We start from the raw sequence: 18,978 nt of genomic DNA on the forward strand, positions 1-18,978 counted from the left end.
TGTCTCTTTTAACCTTTTTTAGTTTGAAGTCTGTTTGATCTGATATAAGTATAGCAGTTCCTGCCTTCTTTTTTGGCCCATTTGCTTGTAGGATTGGAAAACGTCTGTAGTTTTGAGATCTTCCCTAAAAACTTTGACATATAGAGATTCTTCCAGAAATCACAACTTCAAAATCATTAATCTTGTTACATCTAACCCTTCCCCACAGAAGACCTAACTCATCACCATGCTCTAAGGGTGTCCTCCTGAGGGGTGGTGAACATTCTCAGTGAGGATATAAGCTGGTAAGCTGGTGTAACTTGGAAAAACACAGTTAATACACATGAAATCATGCATTTGTGAGAAACTGACTAGGAAATCCACAAATCCCAGCATGAAGTATGGTTGTTATTTAAGGAAAAAAAAAGATGCATCTTTTGCAGTGCATGGGAATGATCTCCAGCAAATGCAAGTTTGTCATATATTATAATAATACCTGTCCAACACAATTAGTCAAAAATAGATTCCATCATCTCTTTAGAGTCTTTTCAGAGTAAAAACCCAAAGTTGTCATCTGTGCTAAAAATTCCACTCTTCCTAACATATGACTTCATGTGTGCACAAACCGTTTCAGAAGTGAGCAGGCCTCTACGGCTGCGGGGGAAGCCCCTGGGCCTGACACGTGTCTGTTCTCTCCAGGAGACACATGCTGCTTTTCAACGCCTATGCCGCAGTCGGCCACTCGATTCACATCTGCAGTATGGTCACTTTTGTCTTTGGGGACGAGGACGTTGTGCTGCCCAACTTTGAGCTGGTAAGTATGTTAACTATCATTTTTTGGATGTGCCTCATTGTCCAGGATTTTTAAAAAGATGTATTTATTTATGTATTCAAGAACTGGGGTCTATGCCAGAGGTACAGGGGTGAGAGGATTCACCAGAGGCAGAGTAGGGAGCAGAACAGGCAGATGGACTGGAATACACTGCTGAGGGGAGCAGCAGGTGTGACAGGAGAGTCTGCTTTTTGTAAACTTCAGTACACCCAAGTAAAGGGAAAGGAGGCTGGCTACTCCGCTCTGTCTTCACAGGAGAGCTACCGGTTCACAGAGCAGGCGCTGGTCATTTTGAAAGCTGTCGGCCATGTGATCACGAACTTCAAAGAGAAGGGAAAACTGCACGGAGCCCTGAGGGACCTGTACGCTGCGCTCTACCCCAAACGCCTCCACGACAAAGAGCTGTCGGCGCAGCACTTCCGGGTAGGCAGGCTCAGAATGTCCGTCCACTCCCTGGGAAGCTCTCTAGTAGCCATAATACACTTTTATTAGGTGACACCCCCCCCCCAATCGAGAGTCTGAGAAAAACACCTGACAATGGAGACACTTATTTGAGAAGTGACTTCAGCAAGGAGAAATGAGGGAGTAGGGAGAATGAAATGAGAAACAGAACACTGACCGGAAGTGACCATTGTGGGGCTACGAGTACTTTGTTTTCCATCCGGGAACCTGACAGGCTGTAGGTGAGCCTGAGGGGTCCTTACTATAACGGCAAAGTCTGTGCCGCACCCACCAGTCCTTCCCCCACGGAAAGGCAGCAGCAGCCTCCTCACGCATGTAGGGCTGTGCTGTTCAGACTTCACAGTCCTGAGGGGCGAAGCATAGTGGCTCCTCCAGGTCCGGCCTGTTGACCTTTTGGGTCAGGTACCTTGTGCTGTGAGGCTGATCCACGCTGTAAATGCACCACAGCTGGAGCAGCAAACGCTCCTAGACACGAGTAGCATCTTATAGCAAATAAAAGAGGCTGGACTTCCTCTGATGCCCTAAAGCTGGGGGAAGGGGAAGGAAAAGCATTTCCAGTTGAAGCAAGTGGAATATAGGACAGCAGGATAAAAGATTCTTCTATTAAAGATTTTCTTTCTTTTTGCACGACTTTGGCTGCACCATCAAACTGAGTGGAAGGCACAGATTTCGCTTGTAGACACCGTTCACCACGCAGGCACAGCTTTTCCCACCATCAGTTTCTGTTCCAGGTGATCGCCCTGCGCTGACAGCTTACTATGAGCCAGAGTCTACCACTTATCTGGGCTCATTCTTGCCACTGCACTTTCTGTGAGGTTGGATAAATGCAGTGTTATGCAACCATTATGATTCATGCAGGGTATTTTCCCTGCCCTTCACTTGCTCGTTCCTTGCTTTCCCAAACCTCTGCCAACCACTGAGGTTTTTACCGTCGCTATAATTTTGCCTTTTCCAGAAAGTCATCAAGTTATACTCCTATAGTAGATCTTACAGATTGGATTTTTATACTTAAAATATGCATTTAAAGTTCAACCACATCTTCCCGTGGCTTGGTTGTCGGGAAATACCAGATGCTCCTTTGCCTGCCACATTTGTCAAAATCAAAAGACAAAGGGGAGTATTGAATCCTTCATATGCAATTTTTATTAGATCAGCTAATCTGAGAAGGACGGAGATTGTGTTCTAAGAAGCTGTCTAACATCTCACCTCTAACTGTTTTATGGTAATTTAAACAAAGACAGTTAATTATCAGTGAGGGGTCTCACTCTAGGCAGTTAACAACTGGGAGTTTTATGGTGCTGCTCTTCCTGACAGCTTCCCTTCCACTAGCATCTATTTAGAACACCTTACTCCCCTGGGAAGGCTCAGTCTCTACAGATGCATCCATCACCTTCTTGGTGCCTCCAGACTGGGAAGTTATCTTAGAACAAAAAGGTCAGAGGGCAAACAGTGCTCCTAAACTATGTGCAGTGCCCTCCTCATGCCTTTCCCTAGACCTTATCAGCTTGATATGCATTTTTCAGCCCTGAGTAATATTCCATTGTCTGGATGTAACACAGTCTACTTAGCCATTTCCCTACTGAAAGACGTCTTGCTTGCTTGCAGGTTTTGGCAACTAGGAGTGGAACAGCTGTAAACATCCATGTATAGGTATTTGTGTGTTCATATGATTTCAACTCCTTTGATAAATACTGAGCAGCACAGTTGCTGGATAGTAAGCATGTATTTACTTTTTTATACACATTACCCAATTGTCCTCCAAAGCAGCTGTACCAGTTTTCATCTCCATCACTAATGAATAAACACTCCTTATTTTCCATCTCCCCATCAGCATTTGGTATTTATATAATCCAGACTCAGAACATTCTACTACGAATGTAGTGGTGCCTTATCTTGATTTACATTTCCTTGATAATGGTAATAGGAGAATCTTTTCACATGCTCCAATGTCAGTGTATCTTTTCTGGTAGGGTTTCTGTAAAGGTATATGGCCCATTTTTAAAACCAGGAAATGTTTGTCAGTACTGCTGAAGGGGGCAGTCAAAGACTTGAGAAAACCCCCCATGGACAAAAGTAGAAGACCCTTTCAGCAAAGGAGCAACTTCAAAGCACTTGATAACATGAGTGACAAAGTCATATAGCAAAACACAGAGACCTTTCATATTTTCAAAAAATGATTTGTAAGAATAGGAGTTTTAATGTGAATAAGTATTAAAAGTAGGTAACTCATTTACATAGCCCATTTTACTTAGTATTTAATTGTGATGTAGGAATAAAAATTTATGTCTAAATAAATATAGAGGAGCTTTTATTTCATAGGAATTATATACTTATATTGTAATGGGAGCCATGGAAGTCAAAGATTTTTGCAGATGGAGCCCATGGACAGGGCACTGGTGAGGTGAATAACCTCAGGTAGAATCCAACAAAGTATATTGGTGGTGGGTGGAGATTCCAAGAGGAAATACACAGGAAGCAGCCCCAGAATTCAGAAGCAGCCCCAGGATTCAGGTTTCCAGATTGGGTCTTTGGGGTGTCAGTGTTTTCAGATCTTCAGTGATTCTGGGGTCAGCCATTACTGCCCACTATGATGATCACAAGCCTGTTGTAGGCCTCTGCAGGAAGTGGGGTTGGCTTACAGCAACCAACCTCGGAGAAGAAAAGTTTGGAGGTTTTGCAAGCAGCCGAATGACTGAAGCTGATACAATGCAGCCAAGGGGAACTAAAACTGGCCAAAGGACACTGCCCACATAGTTTACAGGTCACTGTCTGAGTTCTTCACCTGCACACACAATTGCAAGACTACTTCAGGTTCAGAACAGCAATAATGGGATTTGGGCTCTCCGTGGTGTGCATCAGGTTAAAGTGCAGCACTATGATCTATACACAGCCACTGCAGCACCAGTTCGCCCCCTGGCCAGGGAGCTGACCCACATGGTACAGCAAACCTTCTCTTGACCTGCCCATTGCTCCCCTCAGCAGTGTATTTCATCAGCCTGTTCTGCTCCCCACTCTGTCTGGTGAATTCTCTCACATCCCCCCACACCTCTAGTCTATATCCCATTTATAAGCATAAATAAATCTTTTTTTTTTTTTAAAGATTCATTTATTTGTGCATACAGAACTGGGTACAGGCCAGAGGCTCAGGGGCGGCGAGAGGCCTCAACAGAGACAGAGTGGGGAGCAGAACAGGCAGATCGATGAAGCACACTGCTGAGGGGAGCAGCGGGCGGGTCAGGAGAGGTCTGCCACGCCATGTGGTCACCTCCGGGGCAGGCGGGAATCGAACTCATGAGGAAGCGGCCCTAGATTCTCAGTGCTGTGCTCTAACCCGCTGTGCCACCAGGGAGGGCCAGCATAAATAAATCTTTAAAAAAATAATGGGTTTAATTTAATAAACCAGGGAAAACAAGAGTCACTGAGGTCACCAACGGCTTTTTACCTCACCAGAAGCAGCAACGTCTAGTGTTTTGAAGTCCTAAACACAAAGGCTACCCAGAGAACATCTCCCCACCACTAAGGGCGCCTAGAGCAAGTGACAACCAGGCTGGGGTTCAACTCAAGAAGACAGCTGGAGATGCAACAGGAGGTGCTCACAGAGCTGGCCAGACGCCCTAGCACAGAATCAGACAAACAACACTGAAGACAGCAGCCGACAGCCGCCGCAGCAGTAAAGTGACCTGACAAATGGCCATACTTTGGCAGCTCAGAGAGACATCTGGCAGCTCAGAGAGACATCCAGGCCTTCACCTTTTCCTTCCAGGATGTAACAGTAGCATAGCTGGGAACAGTCTCAGCCACTTGGATACCTGCAAAGCCTCCAAATTTTTCTTCTATGAGGTTGGCTGCTAGAAGACTCTCCACTTCCTTCAGACCCCACAACAGCCTTCTGGAAGATTTGCATGGTGGGGGCAGGAATGGTAACCCCGAAAAAATTGCTGAAGATTTGAAAATCGCTGAAATCCCAAAGGCTCAGTCCCAAATACTGAACCCTGAGTTTTCCTGAGTTGTATCCCAGCCTATGGCCTGGCTGCAACTGTTTGAGGCACTTAGTGGTGGGAAGACGCCATCTTGGTAGCTTTTGTGTTTAGGATTTCAAAACACTGGACACTGGAGCTTCCGGTGAGGGAAACAGCCATTGGTGGCCTCAGTGACTCTTTGTTTTCCCTGATTTGTTAAATAAATCCTCATCATTGTTGTTCTCTGAACCTGAGTAGTCTTTCAGTTGTGTGTGTGGGTGAAGAACTCAGGCAGTGACCTGTAAGGCATCTGGGTGTTGTCCTTGGCCAGCTGCCCTGTATCAATACATGATAAGAAAGTGATAAAAAAAAAAAAAAAACTTTTAGTGGCATGCATAATTTTTTTTTTTTTTTTGGTAACAAATGAAATAATAGTGACTCAACAATGGTGGGCACTTTAGCATCAGTGAACTATGGTATTTAACTTGCTTAAATACAAAGACTACATTTGCTAAAATCTTATGCTTTTTAACCAGTTTAGTATATTTTGAATGAGTGTAGTTTATAAACATGGTTGGAATGATTAAATTTAATGCCTTAACAGTATTCCAATGATAAATATTTTTGGTTTTCCAGTGTGTGAAAGGGAATTTGAACATCTCCTGTCAGGTTATGTGTGGATTTTAAATACTTACATATTTTTCTTTCTAGAGCATATAGTGTCAATTAATGACATCTTCCTGGCTTAATAAATAAACTAATGTATTTTAATTTTTCAGATTTTTCAAATTTCCTTATGGCGACTAATGAAAAAAGTTCACACAACAAAACCTTCCCCAAACTTCAAATTTTCATTCCGCGCCATGATCTTGGACATGGAAGTACTCGATTCCTCCTTGGAAGATGTCTCCTTAGGTACTGACATACTCTAGGATATGTATTTGATAAAGGATTTCCTAAACTTATATGATATAAATAAAGAAGGTCTCAGAGTTTTCTGTGGAGTTAGTAGAATAGGTTTTTTTGTCAACAGAGTTGGAGTTCAAGCTGTCCTCTGGGGGAAACAAGTTTCAAGATTCTGCTTTAAGCCCCAGATGTCCAGGGGAGCCTGGATTTTCCTGTTTCCTTTATTCTTGATCTTAAAATGCATGAAAATCTATAATAATCTATACAGGATGAGTTAAGAAATTCTGGAGCAATCTCACCATCAAGTGGGGCAATCTCACCATCAAGTGACCCCTTTCTCTGTCCAGGTCTGTTCCTGATGTGAGCAGGCAGAATAAGGGGCATCCCCTAAGACTCCCAAACCTTCCTGTTCTAAATGGGTTCTGCCATTCACCGCATAAAGACAAAACATACTCCTAGTCTATGTGTATTTTAACACAACATAATATTAATATAATTTAATAATACTTTAGTGCTTTAATGCAATTGTGTGCAATAGAGAGAAGAGAAAGAATATACTTAAAATAGTTTCACCATGAAACACTCAATTACCCATCCACATATGGATAAATATCTAGGGTTTACCCAAAGTGGGGCCATTGAGCCTAAAAGCTTTCAAGTACTCTTTCAAGTGTCTCCTCCCATGTTCCCCAAGTCCTGGTATCCAGAGCCAAACAGCAAGTGTGGCTGCTTCTTTGCTTCTTGCCTCCACGTACCTCAAGTCTTTTCCTTAATCTTCTCTTTCCTCTCTTCCATGCCTTTCACCTTGTCTTTTCTAGTTTCTCTTCATAGTTCAGCTCTAACCTTCCTGGGACGGGGCCAAGAACCTGTAAACTTCCCTTTCAACGGAGATCACGCTGTGATAAGATCCATAGAAATCTTAATGTCAATTGAGATAATATGTCATCTTTATATTATTTTTCAATTTTGAGAGGGCATCTTGCTACTTTTATAGAAGGAAACAATGATAGTTCAGTATTGTTTTCCTCCTCAAGAATGTTTGCATCCTAAAAAGGGGCATCTATAGCAAACAAGTCTAATAACAAATTATTTGTTTCTGTAACGACGGATGTCACTAGTTAAAAGCACTGAAAACTAGGCTCAGCTTTAAAAGTAGCTTTCAGTCCAAATTTTGTTTTTCTCTTTCCAGCGGAATGGGTAGATATTAAATGTTCTGTGCCAGTAAGTGATAAAGAGTATTCTCCTGAGGAAGTATCAGCGGCAACAAAAATTCAAGCCATGTGGAGAGGGACATATGTCAGATTGCTTATGAAAGCCAGGATACCAGGTATTGTTTTCCGGTTGTTATGAAATGAAGTTGAATATGTAAGAATAGATATTTGTGTGTTAATGAGACATGTTCTGGAGTCATTCTTTATGACTCATATAATTAAATATATATATATATATAAAAGTTGAAGTCCTTGAGATCAGGATTCATGTCAGTGAAAGCCTTTCTTGTTCCCAGAGTTTAGCTCATTTCCTGGCACAAAGTGAGGACACAATTTTGAGAGCAAAAGAAGAAGGGAGGACAGATGAGTAGAGGAGGAGGGAGGGAAGGGAAGAAAGGAAGAAAGAAGAAGAATCAGTAGTATTCCCAGTCCTTTGTAAATTCTTAAAAACAGGGAACTGGACTTTCCTCTGTGCCTCTCCAATGTCTAGCAGAAGCTGTAGTTTCAGTTAAATCACAGATCATTTTATCTTCTGGATGATTTTTCAAAAAAAAAATGAATATGAATGAATAAATGAAAAGGTGTCATATAGTGGGTATGTCATATAAAATTTTATATAGTAATTATGTACATTTAGAAAACAGTACATTTTAGATGTCATACTATGTTAATAAAATATATTCATGTATGTGAAATTATTTCTGTAAAAAGTTCTACTTTACAACTTCAAGTAGTGTATATCACTGTGGAAGCAAAAATGATATTCAGTATTTTCATTGTGTAATTTTTGTTGGCATTTTGATCAGAAAATCCTTACTTCCAATTGAACTCTTTAAGTATATTGAAAGACTTTGTCTGAAAATATTTGTTTCAAACATTTTGTGAGAACAGCCATGGTTCAGCTCAGCAATTAAAGCTACAACTATACCAATATAAAGTAAACTACATTACCTAATTCTGTGATAGAAAAATTTTACTGTGGCCTGATTTCTATATTTTTTCTATTAGAACACCTAAATACATCAAGTTCAATATAGTTTTGGTGCTATGAGGCTTCTCTTTCTCTCTTTAGAGACAAACACTGGGCCAGTCTAATAACATTTGCTTTTCTTTTACTACATTTGCATCTACTGGCTGACTCTGTGCATGGCACAGTCTAGACTGTGGTCTCACCGAAGTCACTAAAACGGCTCTGGACACATCCTGTGCTTAGTGGTAGTGAGCATTCAAAAGACAGGTGTCTATATTAGGGCATTCATAAGTGCTGTGTAGAAATCAGAATAAGGTAGTTAGGAAAATGTCAATCCCAAGCATGTTCAATTTGTGGTACACCCCAGGGGCTCGCATTTTCCTTGTCAAACCATTTCCTGCTAGCGACTTGTGGATTACGGTCTACATTAAACTTAAATGGGATGCTAGTAGCCATACTCTTAGGAAAAAAAATGGGTGGATTCTTTTTTCTGAAATAAGGGTTTTTGATAAGGAATTTTTGGTGTAATGAAAGATCTCCGGATATCAACTCTGATATCTATTATTAAATTAAAAAAAGATTTTATAACTTGTAACCAAAGTTGAATGGAAATAGCATAGAACAGAACAGTGAGCAGAGTTCTTGACTAGAGTCTTACAGCTTTATATTTTGTACATAGAATCCATGGCTTGGGTTTATAAAAACCATAACTCCTTCCTTGTGAATTTCAACTTCATCTGCAAAATAACACCATCTTTCAGATACTTTACCCCATTTATATTGCTTTCCATTGTTTGTTTAGACACAAAAGAAAATGCCAGTGTTGCAGATACACTTCAGAAAGTTTGGGTTATGCTGGAGCAGAACATAGAACAATATGCAACCTCTCTCTTAAGGTAAAGCTCTTAAGGTAAAGCGCTGTAACACAACTCCTCACTGCAGTCTGTTGGCAGCCATATTCATTTTGTTCTCCATAATCACTGCAGCCAGAAACACACCATTGCTTCTGAGCTTCCACAGTATTTCATCAGCCTCAAGTCTGTGGTACTCGCTTTCATTTCTCTTAACTGTACTTACCTAAACCTGTAGGCAGAAAACCTCTGCGAAATACAGATTTTTTTAAAGTCTTAAGTTTGGAGGAGACAAAAGTTAGGTTAGATCCTGTTGGGAAGGAGCCTCTGGTAAATAGTAAAATTATTTGTTGAAATCATCAGAAAGGACTGAGCAAAGACTCAATGTAGCCAACAATAAACTATAATATTTAATGCTAATTTTTACCTATTTGATGTGCAAATAGAATCTATTTTAACAGTTGCTTTTTACCATTCATACTTATTTTTTTCATTTACAGACTAATGTTTAAAAGCAAGTGCAGGTCTATGAAAGCCTATCCATGCTATCAAGATGAAGACACTAAGATTGCTTTTGCTGACTATACTGTAACTTATGGGGACCAGCCACCAAATACCTGGTTTATAGTATTCAGGTGAGGTTATCATATATTGGTGAGTGTTGTCTCTTTACGTGGAATGCAATATTCATATGTATAGAGTTTTAGTTTTTGAGTGTTAAAAGCATGAACTTTTAGGTCATTTCTATAGCTTAGTTAAAGTATCTTCCATATTGTCAATGCATGAATACAATGTTACAGAACTTTTTATTCATGTTTTTGAAGCAAAATATATATATATATATAAATGTATATATATATTTATATATATTTATATATATAAATATATATATATATATAAATACTGTGGAGTTAATTATTACAACTTTTTATTATATTTTAATAAACACACTAGAATAAACATGTTCTTTCAGTATAGAAGGATAACATTTTATTTTCAGTCAGTAGCACATGCAGTTAAAGTTAAAATCATATATAAAATCAGATATCTTAAAAGGTTTACAATTTTGTCAGAAAAGAAATATTTTTTAAAAGTAACCAAAATGTGTGTACATCTTGTAGCTACTTGGAACTTTAAACTTATATTTATACTTCTGTGCACAAAGTAAATTTCAAGCTTTATTTTTCATGTTAAGGGGAAATCCATGCTTTTGTAATTGCAGAGAAACATTTTTTGTTCCTCAAGATATGATTTTGCTTCCCAAAGTATACACTACACTTCCAGTCTGCATGCTTCACATTGTTAACAATGACACAATGGAGCAAGTACCAAAGTTATTCCAAAAAGTGATGCCTTATTTGTACACCAAAAATAAGGTAGGTGTAAAATTTATCCTGCCCATGTGCTAGAACTGTGAAGAGAAACCAGCACCTCACAGGAGGAGAACCAGATGTGCTTCCATCCACTTAGCAGAGAGATGTGATCCTGGTCTTTTATCAATTGAATTCTGTTTTGACAGCAAGGGGTATTTCATGTGACTAGAACATTCACCCTCTCAACTGTCTTCTCTACAAAGAAAACAAGTCAAAAAGAAAGCATTAGAATCGCTCATTATTAAATTAATAAAATCATACTTGCCCTTGATATAGAAATAGCTAAGGAACTCATTTACTCTTACTCCTCGGCCAATCACTTGGCTGGCTCTGTCTCCCACTGTTTTTATTTCCTACTTCCTAAGAGTTCAGAAGACAGAAGACAGTGACATCATAGCCCTCCCTGTACACTACCCCACACAGGAGAGACCAATATCTGTGACATTCACTAAAATCATGTTGCCTCATCTTTGTGTTTTCAGACATTTCCTCTACAGGGAAACATGATGAAAGGAAATGTGTACTTCCTTGCAGTGGTAGCCAGTTTTAGTTCTGATCTTCATTCTTTAGCTATGGGCTTCTGAGGTTTTTTTCCACCTATGGTTTTGTATAAGTTAAGAGAGACCTATCTAATGATTACAGGATCACAGGAATAAAAGATAAATAAAAATATCACTCATAAAGAAAACTAAGAGTCCCTTTGCATTGTGTGTAAGTGGTAAAAAAAAAAAAAAAGACTTTATGTATTAAAACAATTTTAAATATAGAAGTTTCCCATATATGCCCTGGGGTATCCCCCTCTCCCCGTTATCTATATCCTGCAATCATAATGTTGCATTTGTTGCAATCTGGCATCCTACCAACACATCAAAATCATTCCAAGTCCATAACTGACAATTCACTGTCGGCATTGGCCATTCTATGGATTTGGACAAATCTAAAGGGCATGTATCCATCATGATGGCCTTATACAGAGTATTTGTACTGCCTACTAATCTTTTTCTGTCTCTATACTTTTGTATTTTCCAGAATGTCATATGGTTGGAATGACACAGCAGGTAGCCTTTATTTCAGGTTGATGTTTTTCACTTAAAATCATGTATTTAAGGCTCCTCCATGTCTTTCCATGGCTTAGTAGCTCATTTTGTTTTTCCCTGAAGAATACCCCATTGTCTGTGTGAACCACAGTTTCTTTATCCATGTCCCTACTGAAGGACATCTTACTTGTATCCCTGTTTTAGCAACAGTGAGTGGAGCAACTATAAACATCCATGTATAAATATTTGTGTGCTCAAGCCTTTTCAGCTCTTGTGAGTAAATATTGAAGTGCATGATCACTGGGGTATGTAGTAAGAATATGTTCAGCTTCCTAAAACCACCAAACCGTCCTCCTAAGGGGGTGAACCATTCTTTCATTCCCATAAGGAAGAATAAGAGTTCCTGTTGCTTCAGATCCTCACAGCACTTGGTGTTTCAGTGTTTTGGGTTTTGACCATTGTAACAAGTGTGCGTGATATTTCACTGTTGTTTTAGTTTCTCTGATGACACATGATGTACAGCATATTTTCATCTGACTATTTGCCTTGCCACCATTGTATCTTCTTTACTGTTGTATCTTTAAAAAATCTGCTCTATTTTCTAGATCAGGTTATTTGTTGCCTTATTGTTGAGTACCAAGCATTTTGTATATTCTGCATGTATAGTCCTTTATTATCTGTGCTTTTTGAAAATATTTTCTCCAAGTCTAGGATCTGCCTCTCCCTTACTTTGGCTTTGTCTTTTGTGGAGCAGGTTTTAATTTTAATGGTCCAAGTTATCAATTCTTTCTTTTAGACTGTTCATCTGGTGTTGTGTGCAGCCATTGCTATACTCAAGGTTCTCGAGCTTACCTTCTAGTTTTACATTCACATTTCCATCTATCATCTATTTTGAGTTACTTTTTGTGACAGGTATAAGGTCTTTAGCTAGATTGCTTTGAGTGTGGATGTGTAGAGTGCCGACACTCTTTGTTGAATGACTATTGATTGCCTTTGCTCTTTTGTCAAAGATCCATCAACTTTCTTTATGTGTGTCTAGTTCTGAGTTCTCTATTACATTTCTTTGCTCTGTTTGTATATTTTTTTACTAGTACTGTGCCACCTTGGATAATTAAAATTCATAGTAGGTCCTGGAGTTGATTAATATTAACTCTCCAACTTCACATTTTACTTCTTCCTTAGTGCATTAGTACTGCAAGCTGAAAACGTCAATAAATCTCTGCATTAGGGCCCTCCCTAGTGGCGCAGCGGGTTAAAGCACTACACTAAGAAGCTTAAGCCACTTCCACTTGAGTTCGATCCCCACCTGCCCCAGAGGAGATCCACATGGCGCGGCAGACCTCTCCTGACCCGCCCGCTGCTCCCCTCAGCAGTGGACTTGGTAGATCTGCCTGTTCTGCGCCCCACTCTGTCTCTGGTGAATCCTCTCACCCTCCACATCTCTGGCCTGTACCCCAGTTCTGTATGAATAAATAAATAAATCTCTTTAAAAAATCTCTGCATTAAACTTTACATGTAAACATACTTTAACAAACATAATTTAACTTCCTTTTATCTTGGCCCCAAATGTAATGTCAAAAGGTCCTGATGAATGTCGCCATTCTCACAGGTGTTTAGATTCTGGTTAATATTCCTAGACTTTCATTTCAATGGTAGGAAATCATTCTGTCTTCTGTATTTCTAATTTTTGTTTCTGTAAATCAAAACATGCCAGAGAACTTCCTCTGCATCAGAGAGCAACTGGAATACAAATCTAACTTTCCTTCTTTATTAGAAGTGTCTGGAATTATAAACTCGACATTACTTTGAAATTTTGTACCTCATAACATCATGCTCTTGCTTTACTGTTTTCTTGACCAGATAGATATCCACAGCAAACCTATTTGTTACACATCAAGATGTTATCACTTTCTTAAGCTTCTTAGTTGCTGCTTTTCTCCCTCCCAGATGTGTGCCTTTTGGGTCACATTTGGGTTCCATGAGCTGTCAGACAATAATTTGAGAGCTTCATCTGATGAATTTCATCTCAAGGGTATTACATTTCCATAAACTCTTCTGCTCCTCTCATTTTATATTTTAGATTATTCAGAAAATACAGTGAAATTAAGCAGAAGTCTTGTGAGCTATTCCATTATCATATCAACAAAAATAGAGGATGTTCATTTTCTCTGAAAACCTGTAAGATGGTGCTTTCTAAATAGGACTTCATGACATCATGCTTGTAATTTGAAATTTATTAGGAGATCATGGTACCTTTTTGTATATCAAGATAACAAAGCATTTCAGTGCTATGAAAGAACATTGCACTATTGAGAGGCTAATAACAGTGTCACATCCATGTAATTCTTGTCTCCCATAGAAAGGATACACATTCGTGGCTGAAGCATTTACAAGTGACATGTATGTATCATCTTCACGATGGAAACTGCGTCTCATTGGTCCTTATAATCCACTCCCCTTCCTGATTCGGGAGTTTCCCTGCAATACCTTTGCCATAAAGGAAATCAGAGATTACTACATACCCAATGATAAGAAAATTTTATTCAGGTATGAAACTGAAAGGGAAATGTTTCCCATTCAAAATGCAAATATTTTTTTTATTTTCGTAGATATTTTTTAATTTATTGACTCTTAACTTAAACATGAATATTATCAAAACGATAAATATTAAACAATTCTAGTAAATGATAATTCTCTTTTCTCCTATATCTTCAAATATATTGCATTGCCTAGTAAAATCCTGAGTTAGTTTTGAATTCCAGTGTCTACACCCTTGTGCAAACAACTAACATAGGTAATGTGATTATGTAGACATTATACAGGATCAAGCATTGTGCGTGTATCTAGTGGGATTTCTTTTTGTTGTTGTTGCTTGTTTCTTTTTTAAAAAATATTTCTTTTATTACTTTATGTATACAAGAACTGGAGCACAGGCCAGAGGTGCAGGGGTGAGAGAATTCACCAAAGACAGAGTGGGGAATAGAACAGGTAGATCTACTGAAATATACTGCTGAGGGGAGCAGCAGGCGAGGCAGGAGATTCTGCTGTGCCATGTGGATCAGCTCCCTGGCTGGGGATCTAACTCATGCTGCAGTGGCTGTGGACAGCTTCATAGTTCTGCGACTTAACTCCTTGCACCACTAGGGCCTATGTCTAGTGGGATTTTAGTTCTCATCATCCTATTTAACTTTTGTTAAACATTATCTTCTTTCTTATATTATATTTGTATATTGCCTATTAGAAAATGAGAAAATAATCAAAGAAAAAGAAAAGAAACACACAAGTAGCTAAAAATAACAATTACTATGAAACATTTTAACTATTGTGCTAGCAAACTGCTGTATCACAAAGCAGGACCACTATACATGCTGCAGTGGCATTTTCCCTAGCAACTGACATAGTCCCAGATGTTGGTCCCGGAAATATAGGAGAAAGGTGAGGAGGGGACGACTGGACTAGCATCTGGATGTTCATAAATTAAAGAGTGCTTCCCCTTTCAGGAAACTAGAGACATTTGCTGTGTTTCCCAATGGCTTTTAGGGTGAGCAATAAGAGGGGCTAGCAGAGCACCTTCCTGAGAGCTTCATAGGACAAGAAATTGAGATTTTATCTTAGAATCACTGAAATGCTTTGGCAGATTTTTAGAACATTGGCATTAATAGGTTTGTGTTAAAATATTGCCTCTGCAAAGCAGAAATTGAATTTTTTTTAAAGATTTATTTATTCATACAGGACTGGGGTACAGGCCAGAGATGCAGAGGTTGAGAGGATTCACCAGGGACAGAGTGGGGAGCAGAACAGGCAGATCTATGAAGTATACTGCTGAGGGGAGCAGCGGACGGGTCAGGAGAGGTCTGCCACGCCATGTGGTCACTTCCGGGGCAGGCGGGGATCAAACTCATGTGTAAGTGGCTTAAGCTTCTTAGTGTAGTGCTTTAACCCACTGCACCACCAGGGAGGGCCCAGAAATTGAAAATTTTTAATTTCTAAGAATGGATAACATTTTAGAACCAGATGTGGTGAAATTATATTTAATCATAAAAGGTCTGAAAAGAAAAACACACTCAGAAGGCTGCAGTGTATTGAACAGACTGTCACAACTGGAGCCAGAGGCCCAGGCAGAAGGTCGTGAAATAACCCAGGTGTGATGGCAATGGAATAGTAGGTTGGATGCCTGGACTTAGACATTCAACAAACGATGATGACAGTTTACTTGCAGGAAGTCCTCAGCCTGCATGGGCAAGGTTGAGTGCAGCTGGTGGGCCACTGTCAACTGTGTTGTGTTTTTGTGAAGCAAAGGGAACATGGTTGGCAGTGATCTCAAGGGCCTGCTTGACAGTGATCTCTGCCCGTTTTCTGTGCTCTTTGTCGAGTTCAGGACCAGGGTGCAATGACAAGGTTTGGTGTCTATCAAATTCCATCAAGCGATGGCTTCTCACATTGAAAGTGACATTCCCTGCTTAGGGTTGGCTGATAATAACAGCCTATATTTATTTTGGTTGACCATCGCATAGAGATTGTGGCACACACAGATTTGCCAAAATCTATAAAAGCAGTCAGTTCCAAAATCTTCGTAGACTTTGCAAAAATGGTTTTGCTTTAAGGGAAATCTGCTCCTAAAGTGGAATTTTCCTTGCAGGTATTCAGTTAAAGTTTCATTATTGCGTCCTGTTACCATACATGTACGCACATCCAAACCCGATGCATTCATCAAGCTACAGATCCTCGAAAATGAAGAAACCATCATCAGCACTACCGGGAAAGGCCAAGCTATCATCCCAGCAATAAACTTCCTGGGCAGTGAAAGGACTTTGAGCTCCCAGTGTGAGTGTCGCTTTTTAAATTGCTTATTTAGATCATGAATAGATTTGATGATCATGTAACTGATTTTCAAAGAAATGTTATAAGATAAAGAGCTGCTAAGCACTTAAGTCCTTTTAGAAACATTTTAATTAATTCATCTCTTTATATTTCTGAATAAAAATAGCATTTTTATTGTTGTGATTTTTTTTGTTCCTAACTCATCTTTTAAAAAAATTCGACATAAATTAACAGAAACTTTAAAGTTATAACTGTCAATGTAATCCAATTACTATTGAGCATTATGTTGACTATTGACATTTAATAATTGCTCTTTGTGAAACATAAAAAAGTTCTTTTATTAATTGCTCAGATTTCAACTTGGAATGGATTTGGAATTGTATTAATAAATTACATTTTGTTGTTTATGAAAATCATCTAGTTTTATCCTTTTGCATATCACAAAGTAATTTTTAATTTTGATATATTCTTGGAATAAAACCTGTCAATGATGTTTTAGTACATTCATATGTTAAGAATATGTTATTATAATATATTTTATTATATATTATATAGTACATATATGTATATAGTATGTTATTATATATTATATAGTGCATGTATAATATGTTATTATATATTGTATGGTACATTCATATGTTAAGAATATGTTATTTTGCTGAGTTTACTGGATAGTAATAATAGTTGTATATATTTGTGGGAGTTTTCTGTGTGGTTATGACTGTTTGCTACTACTGTTTTCAGGTCTCAAGTTAGACATGTGAAAAAATCTTGAAATTAATTTGGAAATTTTCTAACTTTAGAAACCATGTAAATGCTACAAGATTCATTTTTTTTTTTTTTAAGAACTTAGGTTTGACTTTGAAACTAAGGCTGATATGTTAGGGAATACATTTTTCTTCCTCTTAAGCAATCTTTTAAAAATCTGGAGTGGAGAAAGGAGACACAACAGATTGCTATTACAACAGATTAAAATACTTCATGACTTTTAAATTTAAAAAAATATATATGAACTTTTAGAACTCAGTCCTAGGACCTCATCTTCCAGGATCTTAAATGAGACTAATGGAAGTAAGATCCCCATGAATTCACTCCATCAGCCTCTTAGGAAATCTGCTTCTGGCAAACCATCCCAAAACAATGTCAGGAAGCCAATTTAATCAGATTTATTATTACAGTTATTTATTAAAATAATCATTATATTTGTTTGAAAGGGGGAAAATAATTCTAAGACTCTCAAGCAACTTAAAAGAATGAACTTTAAAGGTTGCCTTTATCCCATTTTTAATTAACATTTTCCTTTGATGTGTCTTCTTTTGAAAAGTTTGAGGAATATCTAAATAAAGAAAAGTAAGGGAGTAATAAAAAGACAAAAAAAAAAAACTAAATCAATAAGTAAATATATTTCAAATGTACCTGATACATTTGTATCCAAAATTCGTTTTTAACTTTTAAATTTCTTCTATGTATGTTTATATGAATATTTTTAAATATTACCATTCATTTAATTTTTAAAATATAATATTGATTCGACTTTTCAGAAGTTTCCCTGCTTTTTCTTAGAATAAACTCTTGGATTCATTAATCAATCCCAATAACTCACATTTATAATCACCTTTATCAGTGACCATATTAATCTTTAAAAACTTTCCTCTACTTTTAATAGTTTAATGTTCTTTTGTCTAGTTTCATGTTTTTTACCTGTTTTTATTAATTTAAATGTATTTAATGATATATTGTACAAGTATAGCTTTACAATATAACGTAGTATATATTACAGCAAACTAAATTTTATGAGTAGTGTTGTAGCTAACCGTGGCTTTTTATTTTCTCTGTAACTTTAAAGATTTCTAGTATTTTACAATTTCCAAGTTATAAAGTGGTCTTTGCTAGATTTTTTTGTAATAAGCATCTAATTACACTTTGTGGAGCTAGATTGTGTGGGTTATATATTTTCTACTATGAGGATTTCACTGGCATTTTTCTTGTGACCTGAACCCTGAGGATTGATCAGAATTGCACTGTGGTTTCTGTAGAATATTGTAGTCTGTTTTGAAATTAAATATCCACACTCTCTCTAATGAAAATAAGATTTGCTAATTGTAGTCTTAAAAAAAAACCTCAAGATTTTCATTTTCATTTTATTTAATTAGTTCATAAGTTTTTGAGAAAAATATGAGTATCTCCTAATTTCATTATGCAATACATCAAATTTTATCTCTAATTTTTGCTTAATATATTTTCATGATGTTCTGCAAGTTGCATAAAGATCCACATTTGCTTTATATTTTTGATGTACTTTATTTTTAAAATGGATGTAAGTCTTCAACACTAATAAGTTTTCTGATATTAACATTTACTTTCCATTTGTTAGCACTCATCTATTCATTCTTGTACATTCACTGAGTTCTTCAATTTTTTTTTAAAGATTTACTTATTTATTTGTACAGAACTGGGGTACAGGCCAGAGATGCAGAGGGTGAGAGGATTCACCAGAGACAGACTGGGGAGCAGAACAGGCAGATCGACGAAGTACACTGCTGAGGGGAGCAGCGGGCGGGTCAGGAGAGGTCTGCT

The 18,978-nt window shown here is 37.9% G+C and overlaps 1 protein-coding gene across 1 annotated transcript in view; it reads left to right on the top strand.

Moving 5' to 3' along the window:
- ADGB (androglobin) overlaps positions 1–18,978 on the top strand; it is a 110,680-nt gene that overhangs the window by 73,197 nt on the left and 18,505 nt on the right. Inside the window, exons 20-28 of the mRNA XM_004674136.1 lie at positions 679–793; positions 1,067–1,234; positions 6,012–6,147; positions 7,328–7,465; positions 9,122–9,215; positions 9,671–9,805; positions 10,393–10,546; positions 13,940–14,127; positions 16,220–16,404. Coding sequence (XP_004674193.1) covers positions 679–793; positions 1,067–1,234; positions 6,012–6,147; positions 7,328–7,465; positions 9,122–9,215; positions 9,671–9,805; positions 10,393–10,546; positions 13,940–14,127; positions 16,220–16,404 — 1,313 coding nt within the window. The remainder of the gene's footprint in view (positions 1–678; positions 794–1,066; positions 1,235–6,011; positions 6,148–7,327; positions 7,466–9,121; positions 9,216–9,670; positions 9,806–10,392; positions 10,547–13,939; positions 14,128–16,219; positions 16,405–18,978) is intronic.

Source organism: Condylura cristata, unplaced genomic scaffold (assembly GCF_000260355.1).
Source record: "Condylura cristata isolate star-nosed mole 26May11 unplaced genomic scaffold, ConCri1.0 scaffold00001, whole genome shotgun sequence".
In the NCBI taxonomy this organism is placed as follows: domain Eukaryota; kingdom Metazoa; phylum Chordata; class Mammalia; order Eulipotyphla; family Talpidae; genus Condylura; species Condylura cristata.